Source organism: Sipha flava, unplaced genomic scaffold (genome assembly GCF_003268045.1).
Source record: "Sipha flava isolate LNK unplaced genomic scaffold, YSA_version1 165_pilon_pilon, whole genome shotgun sequence".
In the NCBI taxonomy this organism is placed as follows: Eukaryota; Metazoa; Arthropoda; class Insecta; order Hemiptera; family Aphididae; genus Sipha; species Sipha flava.
The window spans coordinates 289,105-310,971 of NW_020271833.1; the positions used below are offsets into that span (position 1 = coordinate 289,105).

General features: G+C 24.1%; 1 protein-coding gene across 4 annotated transcripts in view; it reads right to left on the reverse strand.

Moving 5' to 3' along the window:
- Positions 1-21,867, reverse strand: part of LOC112679619 (small conductance calcium-activated potassium channel protein) — a 367,436-nt gene that overhangs the window by 72,007 nt on the left and 273,562 nt on the right. For all 4 annotated transcript variants that reach the window (XM_025549502.1, XM_025549500.1, XM_025549501.1 and 1 more), the window contains one exon: positions 18,186-18,383. In XM_025549502.1, the coding sequence (XP_025405287.1) occupies positions 18,186-18,383 (198 nt within the window). The remainder of the gene's footprint in view (positions 1-18,185; positions 18,384-21,867) is intronic.

Below are 21,867 nucleotides of genomic sequence, written 5' to 3' on the forward strand. Positions count from 1 at the left end.
TGCCCTTAAAATATATCAATTTATTCGTATATCGTTTTACAAATCAAGATATGAAAAATTATGTAGGTACTTGATGTTTATAATTTTAAATATTTTAAATTTATGTTATTATGTTTTTTTTATTTAACTACTGAGTGAATTTTGAGTAAGATGTAAATTGAACACCTAAAAACTAAATTTATCATCTTATAAAAAGGCTTATACTATAAAAATGTCAGGTATAAAAAAAAACATACATTGGTTATAAGTATATCAAAATAAATAAATAATATAAACCACATAAAAGTATAAAAAGTGAAATAATTCTTTTAAATAACAATTAGAATAACATTTAAATATTATTTCACTGAGTGTTTTGATATTGGAAATTTAATCTAAGTTAAGATTTTAATCAAAGTAAAAACTATATTAGTTTAGGATGTATATATATGTTACGACTAGTGTCCGAAGTATGGCTAATATTAAGATTAGCCAGCTAATCTAAAGTTTAGACAATACTTTTGGCTAATATCAAAATTTCGGATTTCAGCCACCAAAAACAAATGGATAATCTTAACACTAGCCAATAGAACCAACATCATCCAACCGTTATCGGCTTATGACTAAATAACATTAGCCAAAGGTAAATTAAAAATTTAAAACTATTTACAATAATAATACAATATTTTGAAATTGTAATTTTTAATGAATATTAATATGTTGAGTAGTTGTATATAGGTGAGCCGTGAACATGGTAAGTAAAATATTTTCAATAATATAAATATTGTACACAGTTGTGTGCATTTGATATTATTTTAAAATTAATATTGATTGCAAAATTCATATGCATGTAGTTGCATACAATATTGTGTGCTCGGTAGAGAAAGTCCGTAATAATTTACTGTAATTACCGACTCAAGTTTGTATGTAGTTAAGATACCAGCTTCTAGTACTTTGTCTGTATATCTTGTTTTCAAGCCTGGGAGTTATTAAGTTAAAAGTTAAGTTAAATGAACATATTAACTTAACTTATTTCATTACTAATAAATTAACTTAACTTATTAACTTAACGCATTTACTTACAAATTAACTTGAAACTAATATATTATTTTTTCGTTTATCCCAATTAAGTTAATTTTGATTTTCAAGACCAGAAAAATATTTTTGTAAAATATCACATTCGATAATAAGTTCATGGAATTTAAAATAATATAAAATAAAAAATTTGAAGAATTTTTAGATGTGGCCATAATATTTATCTCGGTATTAATTATTAATAGGGGTCCCACCGTTCTTTGGAAAAGTATTAAATCGTCTACAGATTATTGAATAAAAAAAAGTCATGCCACCCATGAATTACATTATCATTGTCATGAAAAGTGGCCATAAATCTTTATAATAAAAATAGGTACATATTATCATTGACTAAATAATTCTTAATAATAATTGTACTCTATTATTATTAAAATTATTTCATAATCTATGATATTATTAAATATTATTGAATAAGAGAAGAAATTAAAGAATTTAATTGTTTAATTATTTGTATGGATAATGTTATTTAGACATTAGCCATATACAACTGGATAATGTTAAATATTGGTGGATAAAGTCCGAAATTTAGATATTAACCAAACGCAGTGGCTAAATTTATGATTAACCGGCTAAACTTGAGTTTAGTCATACTCCTGACAATAGCCGTAACACATATATATATATATAATATTCCCATATTCATTTCTTGTATTATGTGTATGATAACAACACATTCATTGTAGTGACCTATGAAAGTTATTAAGTATATCATCTCCCATTATGTCTGCTACAATTCTACTTGATTTGTGTCCATTGAATGAAGGACAATGAACAAGCTTTTTGTTTTTACTTTATCCTATTGACTTTATATAAAACATAATTTACATGAAAATGTTCGTCATTATTCATGAAAATAATTAAATTTAAACATTATTTAACATAATTTAAAATTAATTATTCTACTCGTATGTTGAAATAGAAATAATAATTGTTTATATTTTTTAATTTACAAATTTAATAATCACAAATAAATAATGGACAATACTCCATGATTATAAATTGTATAAGTATTAGATAATGTCCTAATTTATGAATATAAATTATAATAACGTGGTCGTTTTAGTTTTGAAAATAAAAAAAAATAAATATGTGTAATACTTGTATTTCAAAGCTATGGTGTTAACGTGTGCTTGATCAATATAATAGTTAAATATCCATTATCAAGATATTGAAATAATTAGTGAACTTTTATTAGTAAATGTAATTTATTTATTTTTTGCCAAACATACATTTTAATTTAACTATACAAATCTTAATTGAAATGCTATTTTACGTGTTCTTCGGTTTTTTATAAATTATATGTAACTTAGTAATTTTTCTTAGTCTAAATAAATATTAGTCCATTAAAAAAAAAAATCAAACATTATAAAATGTAAATTAATTGGTTCTATTCATTGCAGCTATTTAGTAACATTTATAATTTACTTTAATTGATATTTAAATTTTTTTGAATTATGATTTTATATTGATAACGTTTAATCATAACCTATCGTGTAATACCATATTATTTTTCATCATGCTAATGTGGTCAAGTCACTTGTGTAGAATGAATGCATAAATAATTCATGAAAAATTGATTGACCTAATGGAATGTCTATATATATGTTGTCATTTGAGCTTTTTTGTCTTTGTTACATATTTATTTCTGAAAACTAATTCATTGATTTATTTTGAATGATAATTAAAGAAAAATCCTAAAGTCAATTAATCTTTTTATGACTGTATATATCATACGTTTATCATAAATAAAAGTCTGCAATAGTTTTTATGATTTTTAAATGTGTGTTTTAAAATCGTTGAAAATTAAGTAATAAAATTGCAAATAAAATTGTTATCAAACTAATTATTTTTGAATGTAAGTTTAACATTTTTGTTATAAAACTAACAAATACGTATTAAATAGATTAAAATAAACATGTTATATATGATGATTACATTTTTTGTCTGAGCATATTGATTTGATATTAATATATTTTTTTTTTTTGTAATGAAATAAAATTTAATTCTTAGAGTTTTGAAACTAAAATCAATAAATATTTCAATCAAAATATTCAAATATATATGTTCATTATATTTACTAAGCATAACATTTAAAAATTATATATTTTTCTATATCAAGTATCTAATATATAAAATGTATTTTTCACTATTGAAAATTTCTATGGAAAAAACATATATATAAAAAATCGAAACTATAAATTTGATTAAAATAATACAATTAAGGAAAGTTATAATCATAATCAATATTTTCCATGTGTCTAAATGTTCTAAAGCTTGTGACCTTTAGGTTAAATACATTGAAAACCTAAAGATAATTGAATTTTAGTATAACAAGCATACTGGATCATACAAATATGTATAAACATCATAATGTAAAAATTATAAGAGGAAATATAGGTGTTGAAATGTCGACTAAAGTCGTCTCAATTTTGATTTATTCTTGCATTATTAACTGGGTAAGCTAACTTTATAGGTACCAGAACAATTAAGTAAAGGGAATAATAATGGTCTGAAAAAAAGTGCGTGTACAGTTTAACAGGTTGTGTCGGTCACAAGTTAGTATCAAAAATAAACAATGATGAACTACTACTTATGTAGTACTTACATATCTATTAAAGAAAATTTGACTTTTTTTCTTAAAAATGTGTATGACTTATATTGTAGACTGTTTTGAATTTACGATATGTAAATATCTAAATTTATGGAACATTTGAGTTTTAAAAGTTATTAATGATTTATAATTTTTTACTCTATAATATGATATATATTTATGTCAATAGATATTAAATATACTTAAACGATTAATTTGTTTTAGTTGAAATTTCAGGGTCTTAATTTTAAACCTAGGATGACACATAGGAAAAATATTACTTTAAATAAATAAAAACTATGTATTTAATTGGAAGTGAACAATATTGTTATTGTTCTATTGTTAGCCCAAAGTATGTGTAAACTGGATTTAATTGAAAATGATTCGTTGGATGACAATATGACTTAGTTTCCTGGACAGTTCGCATTTGTTGTACAGTATTGTAAATCGTAATAATGACAATCAGTCTCTCAGAATTTTCTTGAGTATAGTTTTATATTATAAATAACACTTAAGGTTTCAGTATAATATAAAGCTCATTCATATTCTTATCATTATTTAAAGCGTTTCCACTGAATCGTGCAATGGAGTATACCCACAAGATTGCATGTCATACATTTTAGTATTAATAGCTGTTTGCTCTACACATTTTAATAAATATCAGAAATTTAATAAGTATTTTATATCATATGTTTCTACGAACGCATAATGACAAAAAACAATATAATTTATTTGTTATTAATTTATTAAATATTTATTTAGTCGTTAGATTTATACATTTACAATATACTTTTTATGTTTTTTTTATTAAAATTTAATTATTAAAATCTAAAGATCTACAGATCTAAACATCTACAGATGTTCAAATACTTATTAACTAGAAAAGTGAATAATGTATTTCATTTAATAATTCAAATTTTATAATATTAGTTTCTATTTTTATTATAAATACCAGTAACAAAACAAAAAACTATAATACATTTGATAGTTATATACATTTTTAACATAATTTGAGTTACTTTTATTCAAATGTGTCTAAATTAAATGCATATTAAATAAAAATATAAATTAAGCAATAGTTGCTGAAATTAATTTTTGAATTCATAATGACAGAAATGTTTTAATAATAAATTATAATTTTACATTATTAAAAAATAACTATTTCTTGTAAATTTAACTAGCCAACAAAAACATTAAGTTTTATATTATTTTCTTTTCTATATTTTTTTTTTTTTTTTTAATTTGTTGAGTACCATGAATGCAATTTGATTAAGGTTATATGTGAAAAGTCTTGAATTATTCTAACCAATTATTACGAAATTCATAACAAGATCCCTATAAAGATTCATCCATCAGACTTGAAAATGGTTCAAATGAAAGATCCGATGGAAAAACAAAGAAAAAGTTTCGTAACATAATACTTCTACAATTATACGAAGATTTCCATCGGGTTTTAAGCGATATAAGTAGTTTCAAGCATTTTCTGAGAATAACAATCAATCCTCAAATGAATTGATATTATTATAAAGGTGACATTACTTAAAACCAAATGAGAAATGTGAGAAATGTGTAAGATATTTGATAAACCAGAGTAATGCAGTAGTTCAAATTATCAATAAAATGACAAAAGCAAAATATTATTCTGTATTATTCTTTTAAATAAAATCGATACTTCAGATGAAACGCAATATCAGATTAGGTAAACAACAACAAAAAGTAAATCATGTATTCGCATATTTCAATTGAATAATTACTAACTATATGTTGTGTATATATTACTAACATCATTAATTGCAAATCACTCACATTTTACATTTGATTAAGTGTTTTAGGTAAAATGTTAGTAAAAGAAAATGTTGAACATTCCAAATATTTCATTTTATAAATTTATATTATGTTATATAGCTAATGTATGGTTCTCTGTTAAAGTCAAAATTGTTTTCTAGAAAAATTCTTTTACAAAAATAATATTACCTAACAACCAAGTTTGATTTCATAACCTTAATAATAAGAATCCCATAGGAATACTGAAATACATAGTTGCAGTCTATGGAAATTAGATATAGAAATAAAATATGAAAAACGCTTAAAAATAAAACAATGGTCTCAATAATTACTTTATATGTAGTAAAAATTATTATTATATGTAATGAAACAGTAACATAACTTATAATATTATAAATATGTAAGTAACACTTAATGTTAAAATAAATTAAGACAGAATTTAATAACAAATTAATTGATAATAACAACAGAAAAATATTTTTCTTGAAATTATATTTAAAGTTGAATTAAATATAAAAATATAGGTACATGTTAATAATATTTATAATATTTTATTGTACATAATTCATAAGTTGTTTTATTATTTTCTGAAGACAAACATTTTAGCAGATTTATACATTATGATATCATTGTTATTGACTGATTTTGAAACTTTACAACTAAAAAGAAGGTAAAATATTTTTAGCTAGTCTTATAAAATAAGATTTATTTTCGTAGAGCTCATTATTTACAAAGAAAATATAAAGTTAATATATCTCTCAATATTTTTATAATTCATATAAAGTTTTTAAGTTTTTTTTCGAAAAAACATACTGGTAAAAAGTTTTTATTATCATTAATTATAGGATTTAAAAATAAATTCCAGAAAGTGTAGTAGCTTAAAATTTACAGAATCATTTATACCAAAATCAATAAATTTGACGTCACTTTTAAGTTTACCATGCTTCAAAAGTTAAAAACGTACTAAGAATGTGGATACAGGTTCTTAACGAAATTATTATGTTACTAAATTTCAATGTTATAAGTTATTTTGTTAATTTTAAATACCAAAAATTAAATCAAGGTATTAAAATATTAATATAGTAATTTTTTGTTTTAGAGTTTAACTTATTTCAAAGAATTAACAATCTGTAATATATAATAAGAAGGATTATAGCTTTAGAAAATTATATTTTTTAAATTGAGTTGTTTAAACTCTATTAAGTTATTTTATTATACAAATAATTATTATGAAACAAATTTGCATATTTTATAAGATCATACATATTGTATATAGTTAAATCATTATATGTGGAATATTTTGATTGAATTTATATCACTCGTTGTTTTTAAAATATCAAATTATAAATTTTTATTAGTTTTTTAGTTTGACTTTTATTATAATTAATAAGGTATATCTTGGGCTCAGATTTGAATTCTTAAAAATATTAAAATAATGATTTCACAACAAATTTATTCACGACCTAAAAAATTTACCTCAAAAATTGAATTTAAACATTATTATGTATCAAATTGGCCACACACACACCACCGATATAATATTATATTATTGCTTGATAAGAAAATATTCTGATATAAGTTGTATGAAATTAAATCAGTCTATTGGTTGATGCGACATAAAAATAAATACCAGTCTTGTGTAATTTAAAATTATATTACCTGATGTTATATAGTTCAAAATGAAAATGATTTATATTGCATAGTACTTTGTATTTCAATGACGTCAATTTTTTTTATTCATAATACGAAAAAAAGTTCAAAAATATTTTGGAAAATTAAAAAAATACATCATATAAAATATAATATTATATAATATATATATAATATACATTGAATAAAATCCACTTAAAATGCAACAAAAAGTGTTTTAGTTAATACATAAAGTATTTAAAAAATACTGTTAGCTTAGATAGTAGATAGAAGACACTCCAAAAATTAAGATACAGATGCATTGAAATTCGTGCCTTAGTTTTAACAGTTGTTTAATTTTTTATATCATTCTGAAAAATTTTTTAACCAAATATTTTTGTAATAAATGTATACCTTTAGCCTCTATATTTATATATTATATACATTACAATTCATACATATTATAATATGATGCATATAATTACAGATTCAAAAATGATAAATGATATACGAATAATAGGTTTAATTTATTTCTTATAAAAATTTGTAACTGACACATATATAACTTAGTTGGAAAAAAAGACTATTCAAATAATTAAGTATGGATGTGAGATTTAAAAGTGTTTTGAAGACTAATAATTTCTATAAGTGTAACCATAATTACATCTACATATTAGTAATAAATCATATAAAATTATTTTTCTATTTTTCAATATATACTTTTAATTTGTGTCTATATTATAAATTGCAATGATATTTTTATTCGACACATTTAGTATAAATTTATAAATGTACTTTATTCCTTATGTTTATTTTTATTTATTCATATTAAGTGTTTTAGCATATTCCTCAACTGACATGCGTTGAGAATTATGTTTTAATCTAATTACATATTATAGTCTAATTTTAGATAAATTAATATAATGAAGTTAACATGTTATAATATTAAGTTATTAAGAATTTCATAATGGTTAAATTTTTAAATCTGAACTTCATCTTTACTGGCGTCGAATAGGAGTAGATTTTTGTGATAATCGTGATTTTAAATATTGGTTTTAACAAAACTTTGCACCATCAAATGTTTTGAGGTTGGTGTGGATATTTTTTAATTGGATTTTTATCCAATCTTGTCAAAGAAGAATTATTTTCTTAAATTGTACATTATCATTTAACAATTTTACTGACACTAGTTTTGCATAAAAACGAAGATATTTTTATTTAGATTTACGATGTCTTACGATAAGAACATAAATATCTACCTAGAAAGCTATTTAGATAAATTTTTGGGTATCTTACTTTTGGTTAAATGACATATAATAATATTAATGTCGTTTTGTAATCGAAGAATATATTTATTTATGTAACTACATTTTTTATATTATTATGATGATTCAGTTTATCTTATCGGTTATTTGTTTTATAAAGACTATATATTCATATTTCCACATTAATTTATGATATTGGAACTTGAGATTCATTTCTGAATAGTTATTATATTCATAACCACGAATTGTGTATCTACTTAGTATTTTATTGTATTTTTTTTATATATTTCGATATTTTTTTTCAAACTCATGGTTTCAAAAACCATATTGTTATTGATTATTATACTAAACGATACGATTATGTTTTTATAATAATTATGTTTAGGTGGAAGTAAATTTATTGGATTATTTTTTACGGTTTCTTAAGTATTTTACATAATGTTCACATTATTCAAATAATAGAGGAACCTTAGTATAGAAATAAATGAAAATCAATGCACCTATAATTAACAATGCGCTATTTTTCAGCCACATTTAATGACATTAAAATACTATAATGTTATAATTTATAATCAGTTTGTTTATAAGTAAAAGCAAAAAAAATATTGTAATTGGTTTTTAATTAATCTATATATTTGAAAGCGAAATCTTTCGTCACGTCTATGATTTCACGAAGTATACCGTCGAGCTTATTATGTACATTTAAACTCGATATTCTAAATTATTCTTGAAGACATATTTTATTATTTTTGAGTTTCAATAGTTTTAAAAAATAATTACCAAAAATCGATGGATATAAAGAACTGAATGTCTATGACTGAAATTCATAGTACGATATAAAAATAGATACCATTTTATCACAGTATGAAGAAATCATCTGTTAAAGTTATTACTAGAATAAGTACCAATTAATTTCTATTTATCATTTTAAACGACTTATCATTATATCTGATTAGATTAATATATATATACTTAAATAGTATTATTATAGGTCATTATAATATTTTTTTTTCATTAAAAAAAAACAGTTGTGATTAGGACCCATTTAATAACTTATGTGTCTTAAATTCTTATTTTAAAAATAGATTTATGTTCTTATGTATACCCATAATAGTTATTTCATTATTAATAAATATAATGTTGGTTTCGATGAACTTTATATATTTATTTAATTTAATAACAACAATGCATTCAACTTTAGATGTAAACATTATTTATAAGCAGTACGTTATAATCACTCGTGGAAGTTCAGTAGGTATCGTATTTGTTTATCAACAATTAATATTAAATACAAAACGGAACACTCAAAAACATGACTCAATAATTAATCGTTATTTAGTTACAAAGTAGCGTAAATAGTTTTGTTTGAAATAATATTTTATAATAGTTTCGGAATAATGTAAATTTATATATTTATCCTCATTAGTACACATACGATCAGTGTATTTATTTCGATAAACCAAAATTAATGTTATTTAATTTTATATTATTCTCATTAATATATTGATACTAATGTAAAAAAAATATATTTATATATTATGTATTTTATGTGTCATGCATATTGTATTAGATAATTGGTTACTAATGTCTTGAATATTTTAATAACTACATTTTCGGGATTATTATCATTGATGTTTCAGAATAACATCAATCTTAACACTTATAATGTGTGAAAATATGTTTCAATGTAATTAATACTAATAATGATTCTAATCTTTGGTTAGTGACCAAAAGATTAATTAAACCCAATGACAACAAAATTTCTCCTCTAAAATCCGGAAACAAATTTATAAATACTGTGCATGAAAAATGTAATGTATTTGCTTCCACTTTAGTGATTAACATCACACTTAATGCCCAAAATGATAATGCAACTAATAATTTGGTGTCTCAAAATCTAAGTGAGCCTCAAATCCTATCGCAAAATATTTTTCCATACACTAACCCAACAGAAGTTTCAGAAAAAATAAAAAAATTACCAAATCGTAAATCACCCAGTCATGACCAAATTACTAGTCTATATTACTCATTATTATAATAACTCATTATAATCAGAACAGATATTTTATTTACATATATTTTATTTTACATATAAACGGGCTTGCGCCCAAGTGAAATGGTACATATAACATGATAATATAATAATATTCTCAATACGACAAATTATTAGAAACAGTTTTAAATAATAATTATAAACTAAAATAACTTATATACTAATGAAGTGGGGATCATCATTTGCTATTCTTACCAAGCGATTTATGGGTTCATTATACATGTAATTAGTTGAACAGAAAGGGATGTGAAATGGAATCGAGTTGCGAGTAAAACGCGCAGGCACTCTAAAATTAATTAATGAGAGAAGTGTTTGAGCGTCGATATCCGAAGAAATAAGTTTAGTGAGGAAGGAAATATTTTGAGAATATCGACGGCTAGCTAATGTGGATAGGTTGAGCTTAGATAGGACAGGGGAATAATCATGCGGGGGGGCAAGGAATTTTCAATGAGTAGCTTGCGTAATTGAGGAATTTCCTTTGGACACCCTCAAGTTGACGACAAAGATCAGTACAATGCGGATCCCAAACCACTGAACCATATTCAAGAATTGGTTTGACGAGAGCGCAGTAGAGAGATTTGAGTGAGTTAGTAAATTTAAATTCACTTGAAACTCTTCTAATGAATCCAAGTAACTTATAAGCTTTACATACAATGCTAGTTATATGTGAGCGCGGAGAAAGAGAGGGTGTGAATATAAAACCTAAGTCACGTATAGATTCAACAGATGAAACTCCAGCTCCATTTAGGTATAGATTATAGGAGACCGATTTCTGGTGAAGGACATCGAATGACATTTAGCAATGTTGAGATTCAGGCCTAGGGATTCACTCCAAGTGACAAACTTGTCAAGATCACTCTGGAGAAGTGAACAGTCTTCCGAGGTTCTAATAAGCTTGTACAATTTCATATCATCTGCGAAACATAACAGACGGCTATGGTGTAGTACCGATTGAGCATTATTGACAAAAAGGGAAAAGAGTAATGGTGAGAGATGACCTCCTTGGGGTACACCCGAAGTGGCAATAAAGGGTTCAGATCTAAAATCGAACAGCTTTACCCATTGAGGCCTATTAGTTAAGAAAGATTCAAACCAAGACAGAAGAGGCTCGCACCAGGCTTATTAGTCATTTAAATGTAACCTACGCAATTCCTTATTGGCAATTTGGTTTTAACCCTTTCAGGCCCAAGGATGAACATTTTTTAAAATAAAAATTTTTTTTTTTTAGTTTTTGGTAAACTTGGACTAAATAACCACTCCAAAATTCAACAACTTCTACATTACAGAGCACTTAAGCAACGGGTTCGAAAAAAAAAGAACACACTGGAGCGGCTTTCCTTGACATAGCTAAAGCTTTCGATAATGGCATGACGAACTGCTTTATAAATTAAAATTCCTTCACACACCCACTGTTATCTTCAACATCATCAAATATTTTCTCTACTCTCATAGTTTCACCATTCAAATAGATGGCACGAACTTGGACGTCAAACAAATTAATGCAGTAGTACCACAAGGCTCAAAAATATCCCCAATACTTTTTAACCTTTACATATCAAATTTTCCTACATCAACGAACACGGAAATAGCCCTATATGCGGACGATAGTGTCATTTATTCTAGTTTCGATAAAATCGAAAATGTAACAGTAAATATCCAAACTCATCTTGACGAAATACAAAAATGGACGCAAACATGGGAAATAATTCTCAATCCGACTAAAAGCACAGCAGTTATTTTCACACTTCATAGACCCACTAATTATAATTCCTTAAAAATCAACGGACAAAATGTACCATAGTCTCATAACCAGTTTTAGGAATAGATAATGCAATATTTATCTAGATAAAGATAAAAGATAATTTCATTTTTATCTATATAAAAAAAAAGATATTTTCAAAAAATGTTATTTTTTGGTCAATATATCATATTCTAATAATATCTATGAAGACTCAATTATAATCATTATTATCAATAGGTACCTAGGTTTTAATGTTTATTGTAGTAATGTAGTGTAATGTAGTGTAGCAGTATTTATATATAATGTACAATATTTAATGATAGTTACAATATGATAGTTAATCACTAAAATGTTACATAAAAAAAAAAAAAAAATGAAAATTGCTCTGTACGTATCAGGATGAATACAGAATACATAAAAAATTATTTTAAGTTAACAATATTGTTTTCCATATAATATTAATTTGATGATTTTTCATTATTCTATAAGTAATTATGACTTTACGGGTTCCAAGAGTGAAGTAATGACTATTCAGCGTATGAGTTACATGTATATACTAAAATTAAATACCTACTATATTTGGAACTTCCGTAGAAAAAAAAAAGAAATTAAGTTTAAAAATACCAACAATATTTTCCCGACATAAAAATACAAACAAAATGTCATACCAAGAAATAATAATTACTTATTAATAATACACGAATTACGATTATTAATACAAAATCTATATGTATAAAAGAAAGTCAAGTTATTTACAGAATTTATAATTCAAAAACGGCTGGAGCGATTTTGATGATCTCTGATTTGTTGGATTCGTCTCCGTACAAGAATAAAAATAACTCTACTCTTGGCAAAAATACAGATAATTATCTAGATAAGTAAAAATGTTATCTTAAATAGCTAATTAGATAACTATGCGTTATTTATCTAGATAAGGTAAAATATGACAAAAAATCTATCTAGATAAGCCCCAACACTGCTAATAACAAAAAATATCTTGGAGTTACTTTGGACAAAAAACATACCTGGAACCCACATATATCCTCCAAAGTACAAGGTAACAAGGTTACCAACGACTAAAAATTTTATACCCAATAATACATTGGCAAATATCACTGAACTGGAAGTGTTCATTACTACTATACAAACAAATCATTCGTCATTTATTACTATACGCAGTCTCTGTCTGAGGTCAATGTGCGTCAACCCACATAAATAAAATCCAAGTTCTACAATCCAAAGTCCTCCGTGTGATTTCAAATACCCTTAGGTTTATTCGAAACGATGCCCCGCACACAGACTTCAATTTACCAACAATTAAAAATTACACAAAGGATCTATTGGCATGCTTCTTCTGTCATCTACGCAAAGCAAGTGGTCCACAATATTTCGGGTTAAATGTCGACCCCATCAATCGAAGACTAAACGTAATCGTCTTCATGATGTTCTAAATTAGATTTTTTTCAATTAAAATACTATTTGTAGATCGTTCATGGCTTGTAACACTATCTTAAATCTATAAATGTGTATCGCTAATTTGTTAACCTAATTATCTACTATATATTATGTTAATATCGATTTTATAAATAGCTAAAATGATGTAAATTATACCTAAGTTTAGATGATTTTATCAGGAAAACTTTATAAATAAAAAAAAAAAAATACTAACAATCGAACTCGTACGTGTATATTATATGTTTGAATTTTTAGATTTGTTATGCATTTATTCTTTTATTTACTAAGTAATTTAATCTAAAGTAAATCATTAATATTGTAATGTTCATAAATTATATTAATGTTATTTTAATGTTATTTTATTTACGATATAATAAAGACAAGAATGTTAATTTAAATAATTTGTGTTTGTATAGGTATGTATAAAAAACAAATATTTGAACAAAAAAAAAAAGTAACATGAGTCCTTGGTTGGTCAAAATCCTAGGATGGGTGAAAAGTATTTATGTATATATATGAATAGTATCTATTATTTTTATAAACTTGAAATCAATGTACTCATTCATCATGTTTATGTACATTGATCTTGAAAAAATAATTCTGAGTAATAGATGCCAGATGGATCAGTTTATAATTCTGAAGATAATTAATATAGTAAAAGAACCACATTTATTAGCAATAAAAACTATTACTAATAATGTTTTAATATTCAGAGGAAAAAAAAAAAAAGGCTTCTAGTATTTTAGAAAACCGAAAGTTGTATGTGATATAAATAATAAATAATATAGACAATATACATTTAATTTTGAAACTCGTTTAAAACAATTAGATACAAAAAAAATTTTGATACAGAGAGCATTTTCTATAATAATTCTTTAATAATAATTGTGATGTTCATAGTAGTTTTTCTAGTCGAAATCGTGTTCACAGACACAAAAAAAAAAAACCCAAATCATGGTAAATTAAGTATGATCAATACATTCCATGTTTCATACAGAATCTATAAAAATAAAAATACTTTCATTGTTTAATTATAAATTCAATAAAATTTATTTAGATGTTTAAAAAAAAATAAGTGATTAATTTGTATTAAAATATACATGAATATAAGTTTATTTAGTATTAATCTAAATAAAACTGATAATCCTACAGGATGGTGAATACTACGATAGAAACACATACATGTAACTAGTGTATATTACATTGTAAACGTAATTTTTAAAATATTTGCATATTCATTTAATTTACTCATATATTAAATAACTTCGAAAGTAAATATGGTGACTGAAGGATTTAAGGACATTATTACTGGACTGACTCAATTATTCTGGTTGAGTGAATACAACGGTAAAAGAAAATGGTGTAGAAGAGATGCCAGATAGAGATATAATGTAAACATAATAAAACTGAACAGTGGCTGGTGGTGTTTGCAGGAGAAATATAGTGGTGTGGTGCTAAAAATCGTAAAACTCCAAATTGAAATAGGACACTAATGCTGTGTAATATTTGGTGAACTGGAAATACTTGGGAAATTTGATTTAAGTTATTTAAGAGAATATGAAAGTAGGAATAAATGGCGTTTAAAATGAGTATGCGAATCGAGCTAAATTTTTGTTTTATTTCTTAAATCTCAACCTTAAATATGACTAATTTATCCTTAAAAGTTTTTCGTGTTTAAATTAAAGGAAAAAACTTTTATTGACCCAAAATATGAGTATTGTTTATTTTAAAAAAAATGTACCCGTATATTTCAGACGTGGCACCAGGATATTCTTTTAATGGTGCGGAGCTGAACAGTCATAATTTGTACATAACTGGGGATTCGGGCGATAGAAATATGTTATTACATAGATTATATGTAGTATGGGTATTTAATTTAACTGTAGATAACCATGAAAAATCCTTAATTAATAGAGTATATATATATAATTTAAAAACTGACTTTATGACGATGGGCAGTTGTAGGATTGATACAATTTCTTATAACTTTAATGAAAGGGTATGGAGAACTACCCTTCCCTTCTTTAGTATTATACATGGTCTCATTTATGTTGAGGTTAAACCTATTGACTTGTAAAACTACAATTAGATTAAACTCTTGAAAATACAATATATTTAAGTATACTGTAAAAAACTAATTTATCATGCTAAGAAATTATTTGATTCATTTGCGTATTACTTAAATTAGAACTTACTAATTATATTGGTGTATAGAACTACTATACACTTTAAAAGAATAGCTGTATTATTTTATAGCCTTTGCCTCTATAGTTCGAATCTACTTGTTACTACCTCTATTATTTTAAATTTTTTTACCTTTAATTATATTATTAGACAGTTAATGTGTTGGTTTGTATAATTTCCTGTTCAACAGTATTTGGTGAGTAACTTGGTTCGTTGTTATATCAATAAAAATCTAAGCTGATTTTGGGTTTCGTTGATTTTCCTAACAAACGGCCAAGATTTAAAGCTTTCATGTTGTTTCACTGTGTTATTATGTACACATAGTGAACTTTGAGGCATGATAAGTATATTATTTTTCTTATATCATGAAATATAGTATACTCGTATGGTATATTATCTTATTAAATCTTTACCAGATAAATCATTATTATTTTATATTTGTTAATTATATTTTTAAATTTTACGTAAAAAATAAAGAAATTGATATCATGTTAAATAGTAGCATATATTTGATAAGATGATAAAATGATATGTAGGGATATATAAAATACTAATTTAAAACCAATAGTTTTTTCAATAAATGTTGATTTTTAAAAAAAAATTGAGTTCATCATATTTAGCTTTTTTAACTCAAAAGTTTAAGAAATAATGTTTTGTTTAGAAAGACCTTATAATATTTTTAAAACTATTTAATGTAATTAATGTTTGCCAGGATAATACATTATATTAGCTAAAACAACGAAACATGCACTTATAATTATTAATATTAAATAAAATATCAATAAAATATTATAAAGAAATATTTTTACTAAATAAGTTTATACACTGTTAAAAGTTTCAAATGTAATAAAAATATATAAACATAATAATTATAAATATGAAAAGTATGTCCATATTGTATATAACATATAAATAATTTATTATATACATAAATTATTTTTGTTTCGTTTTATTTTAGAACAATATATTATAAAATATAATTTTTTAGCATAATATTTTATGTATTATATTAAGTAATCAAAACAATAATTTTAGATGACGGTAGCTTACCGTAATTGGATATAGTTTATATATGTGAACTATGAGATAGTTTGATTCATCACCCATTCAAATTCTGTAAGCTATTGGATATTGTGTAATTAAATTGTACTTTTTTAAAATGTTTATTTTGAAATCACTCTGTTAATCTAATGTCAATATGTATTTAATTAAATAAAAAAAAGTTAAATACTTATGAATTCACGTCTCATTTGCAATATTGCTACTTTGGAAAATATATTATTCAATATTCTTATTGTTTTAACTGTCTTATGAATACATACTAGAAAGTTAGAAAGTACATTATGAGAAATCATAATTTTTATTTGAAATCTGTTTGTGTTATAATATGTATTTACTTTTTAAATGATTTATAATAAGCTTTAGTTTTGAATTTTCAGTATGACAAAAGAGTGCTTTCTTGGTTCATTAATTGTAAACAAATGTTTTAATAAACAATAAAAATGCATGCTTTTTTTTTACATATACTTTCATATACCATAATATTATCTTTATTTTTGTGTAGTTAGCAAAAAAAAGTCAAATTATTTAATATTTTTGTGTTCGGTCAAACATATTATCAAGCATATTTTTTATTTTTTTTTTCAACCTGAAGGTTAATTTAAAACTCCAATTATTTTTTTTTCATTTCAAACATATGAAAACTCAATATTAGCGTTTATACATAACAGAGTACTTAACATTAAATTAAAAATTAAAATAAAATTTAAAAAAATGTCTTCAATCGACTTTATTGACGGTTTTTTTAAATTCAAAATGTATGTGTGTGTGTGTGTGTGTGTGTGTGTGTGTGTGTATATATATATATATATATATATACGTGTGTTGATTTCATTATTAGTTAATCTGTATCCTATATCAGCAGTCATTATCATCTAAACAGTTCTAGACCGATAAAGGCAACTTCCTAGATTCGTTTATTATACCGTCTTAACTCAAAATCAATATTATTTTCGTAACATGAACTTAATTTTAAATCGGATCGATAGTTTCTATTTTATCTATTTTTGGATGATGTGTACAGTATGATTTTCTTTGTTTCATGTATGTAATACCAAATACGTATGTATGTACTACGCAGAGTCAAAGAATGTAATTTTTCATCATCAATATAAGTATATTTTCTCCTCCGTGCATTATAGAATTGTGTTCGAGGTCAATATGAATAAATTTTGTATTCTTTGTGTGTACGCAATAAATGATTTTAAGTACCAAAACACGAACATAACTTATAATGGTTTTAATATTATATATTTTTGCCGAGTACCAAGTTATAACATCAATGCTAATTTTATATTTCTAATTTCTATTTATCATACTAATATTAAAATATTTTTCATGCAGACTTACTTTTGAGTACACTCCTGCACTAGCCAGCTCATTCTCGATGACCATGATTATGATTCCAAACATGCCCATCACTAGAGCGTAATCACTGATTCTTTTTCGTTTTTCGAAAAGTGCTTTACGCCTACCCAGTCTGTATCCAACGTTTGGTTTATGTTTACTGCCGGTTATATTACCACTGGAACCTACTAAGCTGGTACCCTGTGGAAAATAATTATTTTTAAAAACAATTTAAAAAAAATACCTAATGAATATGTTAAATATAAAATATGTTGATCAATTTTTGTTTCTGACGAAAATCAGTTTGAAGATCAAAAAAAATGTACGGATGAGAGAATCAAATAAAACCTAACTCACTATTTTAATATTAATGCATTTGCAATTATAATGTTTATTATATTTTTTTTTTATAGTAAAGCTTAAAACAATTTTGTATTACATTTATTACAGACTATAAATAATATAAGACTAATTTTTTATTTGAAAAATTAAAAATATTTTTAATATGAATTTTATGTATTTTTTTTTAGTTGAATTGACCACTCATGTTTGTTGTTTGTCGAGTATGTCCAAAATTGTATTTAATCTCGAAATTCTTTTCGGAAATATTTGTTATCACAAAAAAAAAAAAAAAAATTAATAGCAAACAAAATTATAGTGATGTGTATAAAAACAGAATGAATAATGAAGCTTTATTGAAAATATAAGCTACATTCATAGTACCTAAGGTTTGTACAATGAACATATTTAACAAAGTAATTTATTGTAACCACCATATAAAATTATTTATTCATATTAAAATATATTTTAATCGGAGTTTATTTTAAGAAATAATTATATTTTTATCCTAATGAAAGTCGAGTTTTTTTTTTTTTTTTTTATAGCATTGATCAAATCAAAAGATGCTAAATTTATGTAGTTTATAAATATTCTGCATGATATGTCAACTTTATTTTTATTTAATTTTATTTTCTCTTAGACTTTGCAGATTTTAATATCTTAATGGTCAAAGAAAATATTGATTTTATTTCACATTCATATTAATAATATTTATTGCATTCTTATACTAGTAATGTTTGTTAAATTTTTTAAAGCTAATAAAATATTTAGGATGTTGTCAAATGCCTAAAAGAGATTTCTGGTGATATAATTTATGGATCAGCTGTCCTATTCGTTGTAATAAGGCGGTTTATCGATTCCATCGAAAGTTTCTCTCAGTCTGCTAAACGAATTTTAAGAGCTTTAAAAAAGCATCTATAAATAGGGACGCGAATTTAGTTGGATACGGGTGCTTAGTATTTTATTACATACACACACACACACACACACACTAAAGCATATCACAAAATATTTAATAGGTGGAGTGATGGAAGCCAGGAGTAAAGAAGATTTTCCGACCTTAATCCAATATACACGCAATATCTTAAGCAAATTGTGAGGAAGTCGATGCAAAAAGAAAATCTTCAATACTCCGGTAGCGATTACGTTGGGATGAAAAAATTAGAATCCGTTTTAAATTGAATAAGTAAATATACTTTTACTTTTTATTCCATGAAAGTTTAAACTTTCTGTAAAATATTTCTCATTAGCACTAAATAATATGTTAAATATTTTTAGTAAAATAGAAATGACGATAAACTAGTATTTATGACTACGGTTATAAAAATTAATAACAGACGTATACTAAAATCGGATCACATACAATTAAATATTTATTACTTTTGTATAATTTATTTACATATTATATTATACATCGTAAGTTTAAATGTAATTTACTTATTGTAAAATTTCATAAAAAAAAACTGTTGTACATTTCAATATATTACTTTATTGTATTTTACAACCTTATTTGAACATGTATCTTATATGCTGAACAAGGACTGGAACCTATAGGTTTTTTCGGTTCCGGTTTCGGTTTTGGTTGTTCAATTAATTTTCTAAGGGTTTCGGTTTATGTCTCGGTTTTTTTAAAGTGTAAAGGTTCTAGAGCCGGTTAATTTCGGTTAATTCTGATTATTAGAGATTATTGTTTAAATTTTAATTGTTTCATTTCATGAAAATAGAAGGTCTTCTGATAGTTAAAAAAAATAGTTATAAATATATTTAATATATATATATATTATATTTTTATTATTTTTTTTTATTAATTATTAATAATTTATTATTAATTAAAATCATTATAATTATTATTAATTAAATAAATTATTATTACTAATATTAGCCTATTATATTTCTTTGAGTTAGGTTAAGTTATTTTATTCCAACTCATAGTAAGAATTTGTAAAATATTTTGTAATATTGTGAAATATTATAATTGAATGAAATAAATATCTATAGCTTAAAATGTAATTTTAATTAGGAATCAAAGTTAATACTGGCTACTGTTGTAGCTATAAATTTTTTATAAACAGTAATTATATTTAATACTTAATTGACAAGATAGATAATATACTCATTGTAAATTGTAATATATTAATAAAAATACAAAAATAATAATAGGAATTAATTTTACAAATTTACTTATTATGTTCAATACACTATAACAATTTACAACATAAAATAATAAAAACATAAAAAGATTTGACTTTTATTTTTCTGAACCGACAAATAGACAAACAAAATAGTCATTACCATAATTTTACTAGTTTAAATAACTGACCTAAATTAATCCTTTTATAATTAAGGTTACGGTTACGGTTTTTTATTTTTGGAAATAAAGGTTCCGGTTTCAATTACGGTTCCTAAACTTTAAAGGTTAACCGGTTCCAGGACCGGTTCTTTTTGATTATGGTTCTGCTACCTGATGCTGAACCTGTAAACTGAAATTGTATTTTAAATATGATTTTTAAAAGTGTTTGAATGTAATATTATTATTAATAGTTTGTGATAAATGCTTAGTAATATTCTAAACCAAAAGTTAAACTATAAAATTCATTCGAAATTAAAATATTAGATACCTTTATTGATTATCAACTTAAAATTGACCTTTAATGATGGTCAAGCAGTATTGTTCAAATACTCATGTTAGACGTACACATTAAATTATGATTAAATACTGCGATTATAATATATTATGTACATTTAAATATATAGAATATATAATAAATTAAGTATGATTTAATATAATATATTTCGATTATTATAATACACTTTAAGTGTTATTATTATATGACTAATCCTACTTCTATCATTATTTAAAATTTCGCATTAATATTTCGATTTTTATAATCGATGGATTGGAAATTACGTGTAAACGTGTTCGGTTCGCATTTAATTTACCATAAAAAGCCGAACAGATCAATTTCGAAATGGGTATCCTGAGAGTATTGGATAGTATAGAGATACTATAAATTATTGCAGAAATATTGACATTTATATACCCAGTGTGTGGGTTATCGTATGGCACAATGACTGCAATCAATTTCCGTATGTGAAAAAAAAACCTACTCTGGTTCCCGGATGCTACCTAAAATTTAATGTTGCACGTATTGTTGCCAATTGTAAATGCGAAATATGATAAATATAAAATTGTATTAAGATTATGAAACATCGAAATGTCAATGTTACTAAAACTCGTGTAAACGAGTTATCGCAGCCGATCGTACAATTTTGGAAACAGAAAACAAAACCGAAACTGTGACTCACAGTTTGGTCGGAGGGACAACACTATTATATATATATACGT